Below are 12,332 nucleotides of genomic sequence, written 5' to 3'. Positions count from 1 at the left end.
TTTTGTTTCCTCTAGTGCTTGCTCAATATACAGATTGAATAACATCGAGGAGAGGCTACAACCCTGTCTCACTCCCTTCCTAACCACTGTTTCCCTTTCATGTTCCTCGACTCTTGTAACTGCCATCTGGTTTCTGTACAAATTGTAAATAGCCTTTCGCTCCCTTTATTTTACCCCTGCCACCTTCAGAATTTGAATGAGAGTATTCCGGTCAACATTGTCAAAAGCTTTCTCTAAGTCTACAAATGCTAGAAATGTAGATTTACCTTTTCTTAATCTAGCTTCTAAGATAAGCCGTAGGGTCAGTATTGCCCTACGTGTTCCAACATTTCTATGGAATCGAAACTGATCTTCCCCGAGGTCGGCTTCTACCAGTTTTTCCATTCGTCTGTAAAGAATTCGCGTCAGTATTTTGCAGCTGCGTTTTATTAAACTGATAGTTAGGTAATTTTCACATCTCTCATCACCTGCTTTCTTTGGGACTGGAATTATTGTATTCTTCTTGAAGTCTGAGGGTATTTCGCCTGTCTCATACATCTTGCTCACCAGATGGTAGAATTTTGTCAGGACTGGCTCTCCCAAGGCTGTCAGTAGCTCTAATGGAATGTTGTCTACTCCTGGGGCCTTGTTTCGACTTAGGTCTTTCAGTGGTCTGTCAAACTCTTCACGCAGTATCATATCTCCCATTTCATCTTCATCTACATCCTCTTCCATTTCCATAATATTGTCCTCAAGTACATCGCCCTAGTATAGACCCTCTATATACTCCGTCCACCTTTCTGGTTTCCCTTCTTTGCTTAGAACTTGGTTTCCATCTGAGCTCTTGATATTCATGCAAGTGGATCTCTTTTCTCCAAAGGTCTCTTTAATTTTTCTGTAGGCTGTATCTATCCTACCCCTAGTGTGCTGAAGCGACGCAAAAGCAGGAAAGGCGACGTAGTCTACAGCCCCCTAAATTTCAAGTTGTTTCAAGTATCGAAAGAAAACATTTTGTTCCTGCACGCCTTCAGTCCTTCAGTGGGTGCCGTACCAACTCATTGTTTTTCAGCAAAGAAAAACTGAAACTCTCCAAGGCTTGGAGATGAAAAACGACGTACAGAAAACAACAGATATTCAGCAATTCCACTGTTACCTCTGGTGAGACTGGTAAGGCTGGGGTGGGAATTCATAATAGCCCTGTAGTGCGAAGATAAAACAAAGCCATTAATTTTCGCTATCTTGGAAAAATGTATGTCAAAGACATTATTCAAGCTTGTCTCTTTTCTTCTTACAGAATCAGCTGGTCGGCAACATTCGCCGAGGACGTATTTGCAGGCGACAGCTTCGAAAAAAATAAAAAGTAAATGAACACGATAAATTCACTGCGTTGGGGCTGGAAGGCTTCAAACTTTGGCCTCTTGTCAGTTCCCACTGTTAATAACGCAACTGCAAAAATGCTGAAACCGACTTTCTACACATGCGTCACAGATGCCATGAAGGTTATTCCTGCAGGAAAAAAGGCATTAACTGTACCACCGTTTGTAAAATATGCAAAGGCCTATACTGCACCAGTGTTCCGACTGGCATCCCTATTGTTGACATTGGTGACTGTGACACGGAGAATGACATTTTGGAACAAGAAAGATATCCCAATGAGGATGCGAAAGAAATGGGAGAATCAGATTTAATGTTATTTGGATTCCATCTTCGAAGCCTGTAAAGTAGTACAGTAAAATTAATAAAAAACAATATTGTACGTAGCTAAACTCTAATCTTCCACTCTAAGTGAAGATACTTCAATTTATTGTATTACTTTAACACAATTTGACTTTATCGTATGTAGTTAAAGCTATAGTTAATTGAATTAAGTTTCTTTCTCCCTAATAAAACGGCAATAAAGCTAACGTACTTCTTTTCACTAACAACAGTATAAACTAATTTTCGTCCTTCATTAACATTATTCTGCTAATTACATAATTTTCAAAAGTATTCTGTCGATAATGTCCAGATTAGGAATTATTTACCGGTAACAAAAATAAGAAAATGAATATTGGAAAAATTTATTGAGTGGGAAGTAGAAAGATAATGTTAGTCATTAACCATGTGATTTACATATGATTGGATAATGGCGCTATTTAATTACTAGTTAGGCTTTTTTCCACTTAATTTGACTTCTCGGAAGCTCAGTTTGATGCGCTACAACTTTTGTTGTATAAAGTTACGCGTCAAATTCGCCAATCTTCAGATGCCAAACGTTTTACAACGAAACAAGTGTTTGTCGAAAGGTATGAAAAATTATCGTTTTCTGGCGTAGCTTTTAGGTACGAAAATTTAATCAAATAGCAAAGCTTTGTCACTCAGTCTATGCAGAATTTAATGCTCTCCACTTGGATTTTTCGTTTAAACGCTCAGTTTACAAAGAATTTGAAAAAAAGCCCAAATTTTTGCGGTTTCCTTTTTATCATAACTAAAGATCCACTCTGAAATTGGGAAAGACTCAGATTATTCAGCTCAAACGCTTAATTGAGTGACTGAAACAGTTTCCAGGACTACACTAATTTTTGGGAGGCAGAATTCTAATTTTCTTGGACTGTTTATAGGGATTTTAGTATTTTAGATGGAATGTACTTACTCGATCATCGCAGGTTAGAGTAAGGAGCATAATTTCCTCTTTAGCAGTGAGGCCAGTGTGATGGTAGACTAGTTTAAAGAAGTGCTTGATCAAAGAATTAGGAAGAAAAAATATTTTCTTTGTGAGGTTCCTCCACAAAGCAACGGCTATCCACAGTCCACTTTTTGGCTTCAAACAGGTTGTACTCTGGTTTCCCATGAGCTTTGCAGACATGAGAACAATCTGATAAATTCTTACACGCAACATAAACCGAAACTGTCCAATGCAACTTTTTATAATGGCACCGAAGGTTGAGTCGAATGCTTCGAACACTATTGCAATTAATATGCGCCGTTGACCCATTATGTATTTTATTTATTTATTTCTGCTGTCGTTGATAATAGAAGAATAAATGTACAAGTCCTGAATTTTGCCTAAACAAGCTGTATTAGAAGAAAATGATCCTTGAAACAACTATATGATTCTTTAGTTTTGTCACACTTGGTTCGAATAGGTTGAGGAAATCAGGTAAACTTGTCGGTATTCAGTAGAGCGTTGTAGTTGTGTTCCGATGATATCACTGTCTTTTTTTAAAGACATTTACCCTTTATAATGTGGATAATTAGTGAAATTTGATAAGGAAGTGAATAAGGGTAGGGATCAGTTTGCCCGATCTCGCGGTAAACACTGCACCCACCGGAAAGATGAATTATTTCTATTTTTGCAGAACAATATAGCACCGACTGCCGAATATACATCTTGTTTCACTATAGGTAGAGAATGCTTAACACATTTAGTGAAATATGTATGTGTAATTCATGTTAGACGAAATCAGTAAACAAGTTTGCTTGTCCCCTCTCATGCCACCCAAGAATTAGTGAGTAGGTTTGCTTGCTTTCTCTCCCCCCCCCCCCCCCCCCCCCCACACACACACACACTAAAATTAGTTGGTACGCCACTGAATTAAATATGAAACAAAAGCAGCGACGTCTGCAAGAGAATACTCAGGAACTGAGCTGTGTGTTTGTGAGTTGGGTAGACGGCTCTTTTTCATTTCGACTGATGTTAATTTCATCTGAAGGACCAAATAGTTTTGAGATTTCAGTGACGATTCTAGTTCCACCTGCTACTAGTCAGCGCCCGTTACATTTTTAGGCTTTCTCCAAACTGATTCCCATCTAATACGTTTGTTTGGTGGGGCAGGGCGCGTGTTTGGTTTGCGAAAACTTGTTTCTGAAGGGTGGGGGCAGCTTTCCTCCCCCGCCTCTCGCTGGGCACGCCCTTGTGCGTCCGACCAATCACATTTCACTGGTACCCTTCCATCAGTCGGCTCCCCAAGTCACCAGTGTCCTTACCTGGCTTGAGGTTAGTCGATCGCACTCGCCAGTGTTCGTCTGACCAGGTGGACGATTACTGTTCCAGCGTAAGACGGATGTCAGTTGGAGTTGAACCACTGCCGGCTATGGATTTCACTTACCATCGTTTCCAGAGCAGCAGTAGCTTAGACTTCGTGGACATACTAAAATATTCGGAGACCCATTCACAACAGACTAATGGTAAGCAATACATGAAAATGAAGGACTAGTTGTCTTGATTGACATAATTGCCTTTTCGAATTCTTATTGGAAAAGTTGTGTGCGAGTTCTGCAGCACTTCTTAACACTAAACTTCCAGAGTAGCATAAATCCTTGTAACTTCTTTTCGGGAGATAACATGAGGCTAATACGCGTGTAGCAAGTATTCATTGGGTGGCTGGTTGATTATTTACATATTCCATGCATCATACTTGAGACCTCTCGCTTTGGCATGGGAAGAGTCGCATTTCAATTAGGATTCACATTCTCAGTGATACCCGGCCGGAGTGGCCGTGCGGTTCTAGGCGCTACAGTCTGGAACCACGAGACCGCTACTGTCGCAGGTTCAAATCTTGCCTCGGGCATGGATATGTGTGATGTCCTTAGGTTAGTTAGGTTTAAGTGGTTCTAAGTTCTAGGGGACTGATGACCTCAGAAGTTGAGTCCCATAGTGCTCAGAGCCATTTGAACCATTTTTTTCCCTCAGTGATAAGTGCGGTAACATGAAGTTACAACATAGAGATATATTATTTCCCCGGTTTTATTTTTCATTTTGATTTTAGCATCTCTATGATGGAACATTTAATATTTTTTACGGATTATGCTTGCATTTTCGAGGGCATGCCATATTTAAAGAACATAATTATGGAGTCACCATGTACGATTATTTACGGCAGTTTCCGTTGAGCGACAATCTTCATCTCACGAATTAACACAGCGCTTGCGGCCCGGCACATTTCTCGCGCCGCGAGTCACGCGAGCACTGCGGGAGTGGTGAGACGGAGAGCGGGAAGGCAGTCCTGCCATATATGCTCACTTCGGCTTGGCGCATATGGGCAATGGAAGTATTGGCCATCCGAAAAATACAACCTTACGCTACACTGAATTTTATCGTCTCTGAGTAGTGTTTCGTTTCTCGAAGTTTCATCTTTTCTTTAGTTAATAATAGTTTTAAGTTACATATATCTGAATACTTTTCTGTTTTGTTTATTCATTTGTCAAGAACAATGCACAGTTCAATAACTGGTGAGCCATTAACCACTGGAATTATACATTCTGCCTCCGCATTGTCTTCAGATCGTAAGAAGGGACAGCCAGCCGCGGTGGCCGAGCGGTTCAAGGCGCTTCAGTCCGGAACCTCGCGACCGCTACGTTTGCAGGTTCGAATCCTGCCTCTGGCATGGATGTGTGTGATGTCCTTAGGTTAGTTAGGTTCAAGTAGTTAGTTCTAAGGGACTGATGACCTCAGATGTTAAGTCTCATAGTACTCAGAGCCATTTTTTTTAAAAAGAAGGGACAGACGATTCATCGTGAGGGCAGTGAATAAGGAAGTAAGGAATATTATAAAATCATGTGATGTAGAAGGAAGGCAGGAAAGTAAACCGATTATCTTCTTACTGCCTGTTATGCTGCCTTCTCTACGATCTGTTACAAAATGGCATGATTTCCACAGGTATGATCCCTTTGTGCTCCAGTTAAAAAGCGTCCAAGATATGAAGTACATACGTTTCGCTATCAATATTTGGATATGGATGTAATAGACATTATACTACGTATGTGTGGACATCACATTTCCACTGTAAGCCAGAAACAGTCTAGGAGCCGTCACGAATAACTATATTTCAATCGTCTCGTCGTGACGAGAAAAAACATTTCAGTAGTTTCATAAACATTGACAGCATTAGTAAAGCAATTGTACAACATGCTGCACAAATGACGTAGTGATCGGTATTATTCCGAAAGTATGAGTATCCTGAAAGAGTGTGGTGATTTGATATACTTAATTTGTTGAAATGTATTGCTGACAAAGGCAATGACTGTTTTTCTAACGACGTGAAATCTTCCTCTCACAAAGCGCACTTGGCTAGCTTCTGCATTCCTGTCGCGCCCTCTAGTCTCAGCTGGCACGTATCAATTGTTTACTTTTCTCGATAACAACGACTTTATACGGGAACCACACATTGTCAGTTTGACAAGCCGTAGGTGAGTAACCAGCATCTGGTATGGGCGTGTCATTCCGCCTGAAGGCTACCGGTACGCTCGTCATTATTTTAATACTGCTCAAATGAAGAAAACGATTAAAATCCTTTGTTAAGTTCCCATTCCAGTGGCTCAGTGTTGAAACCACGATGGGTTACTAGATTCAACAAAAATTCCAACAGAACTGACGATTTATTTTTGTGTGAATTGTTAACCTTTTCTCGTTGTAAGAAACATCACCATTTATGAGTAACTCCAAATTTCTCTTGTTGACACGTTTAATTGTATTCCTGTTGCCAAACCAAAGTATAATGTGCACAAACTACTTTTTGCAGCAGCTGACAGAATTCTGAAACATAGTATCTCATTAAACAAGTACTTGGCGACCAGAGAGAGAGCAATTGCTTGCGAAAAACCTCATTGTGTTTGTTTGCGGTATCATAAGAGAAGAAATTTCATGTTTATTTTCATATTAGGAAACTCTTGTTTCACTAGCTATCGATAACTCTTAAAAGAACTACAGTCACTGTAATGAAGAAAATAAAATACTGTACAACTTCTGATATATCACCATTGATAAGAAAGTCCAGTGTTTTTGCAAACTGGAAAAGGACTCTCCTCCTTGTGTGCCATCATTCGCCGAAATCTCGCTTCGATATCTCCAGCGGTTTAGAAGATATGATAACATTTCATTCCCGCGGACGTGAGATCGGGAGTGAACGCGCTACATAGGATTTTTCTCGATATCGGGGACAGATAGAGACGTCCTCCCAAGCTTAAATAAAAATTCAATATGTTACCTAAATTTCGTACGCAGCAACATATGGTGCAATAAGCACCAAACGCAAAATTATTGCCACCCCTATTTTTCATTACAAACTTTTCGAATTTTGCATAGTGGCTTATTGAAATGTGTATACCACAAGAAGTATGACCATTAGCGAGAGGATGGGCACTTCGGCACGAAGGTGACTAATAACACTACAAGTAAGGCAAAAATCAAATATTATCGCTGTATAGTTTCTGAAAATTGTTTGAGAAAGATTTCAATGTGTGCGCGCTTCGGTTCTATAGCACAGAACGTCAACCGGCGCGTACGAAGTATGTGTACGCGTCGCAATATGGGCAGAGCCAACGCACCATGCGCGGAACTTGCGCGTCGCGCTTTGGTATCGTGTCACAATGGTCATACTTATTGTGGTATACACGTTTTGGTACGACGCTATGCAAAATTCGAAAAGTTTGCACTGAAAAATAGGGGTCGCTATGATCTTGATTTTCGTGCTTATTACACCATATGTTGCTGCGTATGAAATGAAATTTAGCTAACATGCTGAATTTTTCTTTACACTTGGGAGGAAGTCTCTGTCTGCCTCTGGTCTCGAGAAAATGGATCCTACGTAGCGCGCTCACTCCAGACCTGACGCCCGCGAGAAGGAAATATTCACATCTCTCATATTTCCTAAACCGCTCGAGACATCGAAACGAGAGTTTGGCGTATGATAGTACACAAGGAGGAGAGTATTTTTCCAATTCGTAAACACGGAAATTTCTTATCTATGGCGATATACCAGTGATTATACTTCCCTTGTAATTTTTTCACTCCAGTCACTGTGATTTTTTAAGAATTATCGACAGCAAGTAAAACAAGAGTATCCTAGTATGAAAATATACACAAAATTTCTTCTCTTATGTTACTGCAAACCGACAGTATGTGGTATTTCGTAAGCTACTGAGCTCTTTGATTGCTCATTGCTTGTTTAATGAGGCATTCTGTTTCAGAATTCTGTGGCAATAGCTGCTGTGAGATGAGTTTATCCAATTACACTGTGTTTTGACAAAGGAAGTACAATTAAAACTGTCAACAAGAGAAATGTGGCCGTCACTCATGAATGGTGATGCTTCTTCGAATGAGAAAAGTTTAACAATTCACAAAAAAATAAATTGCAATTTTGGTTGAATCCCCGTAGCCCAACATATTTTTAACACTGAACGACTGAAATTGAAACTTACCAAAGGATTTTATTCCTTCTCCTGATCTGAGCAGTATTAAAATAATGACGACCATTCTCTTCAGATGGAATGATAGGCACATGCCAGATGCTGGTTACTCACCTACGGCTTACCAAACTGACAGTGTGTGATTCGCGAATAAAATAGTTGTTATTAAGTAAACAATTGATATGTCGCACAAAACAATGGTCAGCAGCTGAGCATAATGCGCGCAAAAGGAATGCGGAAGTCTAGCCATGTGTGTCTTGTGAGTGGGAACTAAGTAAACAATTGACATGTCGCACAAAACAATGGTCAGCAGCTGAGCATAATGCGTGCAAAAAGGAATGCGGAAGTCAAGCCATGTGTGTCTTGTGAGTGGGAGTTCGAAAAACATGTATCTTGTGAACGAGAGTTTGAAAAACATATCTAGAAAGTAGATCTGCCTTTGTCAGCAAAACATTTCAACAAATTAAATATATCTAATCACCACACTTTTTCAGGATACTCCTACTTTCGTAATAATACCGACAATTTTTTTTTCATTTGTATACCCTGTTCTATAATTAGTTCATTCATGTTGATTATGTGTACGCAACAACTGAAATACTTTTTGTCAACACGGCGAGCCACTTAAAATACTGTTATTTGTGACTGCTTTTCGACTGTTTCTAGCTTGCAGTGGAAATGTGATGTCCACGTGTACATAGTGTAACGTGTCTTATTACATCCATATCCAAGTAACGGTAGTGGGACTTACGTACTTCATTCCTTGGACGCTTTTTGCCAGATGCACAGACGGGTCGTATCTGTGGAAATTACGCCATTTAGACTTTTTGCAACAGATCGTAGAGATACGTCAGCATAACAGGCAGCAAGTAGATAACTTTGTTTTACTTTCCTGTCTTGCTTCTAAATCACGGGATTATAATACTCCTTACTTCCTTACTCACTACCTTCACAATGAATCGTCTGCCCCTTCTTACGATCTGAAAACATTGTGGAGGCACAAGGTATAATCTCAGTGGCAAATGGCTCACCAGTTATTGATCTGTGCATTGTACTTGATAAAAGGATAAAGAAAACAAAAGGGTTGCACAGATAAATGTAACTGAAAATTATTATGTGCTACCGAAAAGAGATGGAGCGCTTAAACGGCGCAAAACGAAACACTACTCAGCGATAATAAAATTCAGTATACAGTAAGGCCATATTTTTCGGATGGGCAATACTTCCCCTGCCCATATGCGCCATGCCGGAGTGAACATACGCTCCCCGCCTCCCCCCTTCCACAGTACTCGCGTAGCGCTCGGTGCGGGAAACTGTGCCACAACCACAACGCCGCGTGACCTGGCGCAGGCGCTTGTCGCGTCCCAATCTGCTCGGTCTCATTTGAACCAGTGAAGTTACAAAAATGCGCGCTGCGCTGCGCCGCGCCACGCCACACGCGTCTCAATTTGCGCCTAGCCAGGAAGGTCTTTTGGCGTCTTACGCACTCTTCAGTTGCTGCTGGTAGACTGCGACTTCAAGCAGTCGCTTGAAAATAATATGTACCACAGCCGCTCTTGGTTCTTTGCTACCGTTCTGTAAATGCGCTGAAGCTGCGCTGCACTGTTTCCAGAAAATAAAACACTGCGTCTTGCTGGTAACTGCCCTTTCTGGGGATTAGTACGTAGATGGGAAGAAACTGTTACCGTCTTGACTCTTCTTTTTCCTTACATTAATCTGCTGTACGGTTAAGCGGTTATCTAAGCTTTCTGGTATTAGATATCAATTTGTCGATTGTACTAAAGAGTACTGTATGCTCTGAGTATACTCGGCCATCTTTCCTTTTCTGTATATCTTTGTAAATTTATCATAAACAATTTGGATAAAAGTTCTACGTGTACAGCGAAATAATGCTACGAATATATCTTCAGATTGTTCTAGGCCGTCTGACAGAACCTTTTATCTTCACAAAAGATTGTGTTTGCCCCCGCCCCCTTGAATCTGGCGTACAGAGTTTTATTCATTACAGAATTGTCATATTCTCGTACACTTCTAGAAGTGATTTTCCACGATTTCGCTAAGCCTCTGGTTTAGCCAATAACTGTAGTATTACGTGGCGGTATCACGTCTTTGATCATTTTAATAATACGAAAAAGATTATTTTGAAGCTTATCATGAAAACATCGTTAGCTTTAACGTTTCAACGTAAACGATCTATAAAAAAAATATTGAGTGGGTAATCATCAGTTCTCTGGGGTACAGTAAGTTCTTTGTGTCATAAAATTTAGTTCCTGTAGCACGACACATCTCAAAACTTGGTAACACATCTATATCAAAAATGGCAGTTTCATAGTTTTGCTCAAAAATGACAGTTTTATAGCCTTGCATCCCCAGATAAAAGTCTACGACCACCATTGCATGAAGTAACTAAATTAATATATTTCTGACGTCTTGTACATAACCAAAACTTACTTCAACAGTTAATTGTTTCACGAAATATAAATTTTGTGAAAATTTAATTTTTAGTTAAATGTGGATATTGGTACCGTAAACTGTGTGGCAGTTAATGAAAGCATAAGGGTCAAAAGATTTGAATCCTGTCAGCGTAGTTGTCATTCTGGTTCGATAATTTTGCATCCTCCTCACTGCCCAGGAAATTACAATCAGGACTTTGCTCTTATGCCATCTAGAACGTAATGCACCGCCATTTTCGTTAAAACACCGCGAAGCCTTCACTCTCACAGTACCAACGAGGGGAGTGTGTGGGGTGCTTTATGCCCATCTTTTGAAAATACTTCCATTCAGTCAGTTATTTCATGTTTTCAAATTTTACGAAAATATTGTTTTTAATTAATTCTTCTCCCAGACGGCATTATATGTTTTAAATTTTTCAGTTAAATTTAACCCAAAAATTTAAGTTTCAATAGTAGGTGTCACTTTTCCTGATGAAAATCATGTTCAGTACAGTATTTGCTGGATCAGGGCCTTACTTACACACCAGTATCTCTTTGAAAAGTAAGTTAACAACAATGAAGCAAACTTGCATTTTTTAATTAATTGTAGTGGTCATAAAGTTGGTAGTATAAGTGATTGAAAGTGCAATCATATTGCTAAGAGTGTGCTAAAAGAAGGTATTTTCAGGTTCTGGACCCTAGTTACAATCAACACCCGTTTAACAAATGTGTTGTTAATATAATTTAACAAAAACTAATGAAATTTTTTTTTTCTTTTATTTTTTTTTGTAGGTGGGTGTAAAGTTTACCCACTCCATTGACACTGTAATGCACTTGTGGAGAATGCCTTGGTATTTGCTAGGAATATTGTCAGATTTAAATTTGTACCTCAATTTTTTAATATTGAGCACTAAGCTTATTACAGCATATGTATGGGATTTAAATCCGTTCAGTGCTAAAAAACAGGTTAAAAGTTTTTGTTAGCACATTGTTCTAGTACGAGTTCTGTACTGTGCTAGGGACTTAGTGAAGTTGGCGATACAGCATCTGCCTTGGCCAGTGGTGCCGAAATATGTACCTTTTTAGAATAAGAGTTTTTCTAGCAACGGTTAAGAATGAGTAAAAGAAGTTTGTCAACTGGTTGTAGATTGAGGCCACTTCTCAGTAAATAATTGTAATAATGAATGAAGTTACTTTATTTAACACACAGAAGATTACAAGATTGTGTACTCAAAAATAAACTTGACTCAAACTCACGATGGCACAACCGAAGGGGTTGTTGGCAGGTACTGCAAACTGTCAACGGAGAAAGACCTACTAGTGTGATCAGATTTATCTGTTGTGTTTCCAAATGCACCACAGGCCGATAATAAATTCATTATGTACCATTAGAAAAGTAAGTATACTACATAATTTCTTTTGTTTTATTGAATATGCGTTCTTGTTTCTGAATTTAACTAAAAATGTAGTATCCAATATCACAAATATGCTCTTGTGGATTAATATTTTCTTCCGGCGACACCTTCAATTAGCATGAAACATAGCAAAATTACACATTATTCTTCCTCCTCCTCCAGCAACCTTCAAATGATGACATATTCATAATGTATATGAGTCCTCCTTGGAATAAAGAATTAATAGCCTTTCTTAACAAAAATCTGAAATCATTATATAATTGTGAATACTATCATAAATAGCAACTATGACACAGTGAAATTTTCAATTATTTAGATATTGCCCACTTTCATTGTGCAT

General features: G+C 39.3%; 1 protein-coding gene across 2 annotated transcripts in view; it reads left to right on the top strand.

Moving 5' to 3' along the window:
• Nucleotides 1–3,958: 3,958 nt before the first annotated feature.
• Nucleotides 3,959–12,332, top strand: part of LOC126304410 (protein nanos) — a 28,456-nt gene continuing 20,082 nt past the window's right edge. The window contains exon 1 of one of the 2 annotated variants that reach the window (XM_049991793.1): nucleotides 3,959–4,146. In XM_049991793.1, the coding sequence (XP_049847750.1) occupies nucleotides 4,023–4,146 (124 nt within the window). In that variant the 5' untranslated portion in view covers nucleotides 3,959–4,022. Of the gene's footprint in view, nucleotides 4,147–10,839; nucleotides 11,140–12,332 lie in introns of those variants that run through there. The other variant, XM_049991794.1, reaches the window with a different exon arrangement.

Source organism: Schistocerca gregaria, chromosome 1, assembly GCF_023897955.1.
Source record: "Schistocerca gregaria isolate iqSchGreg1 chromosome 1, iqSchGreg1.2, whole genome shotgun sequence".
Classification (NCBI taxonomy): domain Eukaryota; kingdom Metazoa; phylum Arthropoda; class Insecta; order Orthoptera; family Acrididae; genus Schistocerca; species Schistocerca gregaria.
The sequence above is the reverse complement of the archived record's forward strand: the minus strand, read 5'-3'. Positions and strand labels throughout refer to the sequence as shown.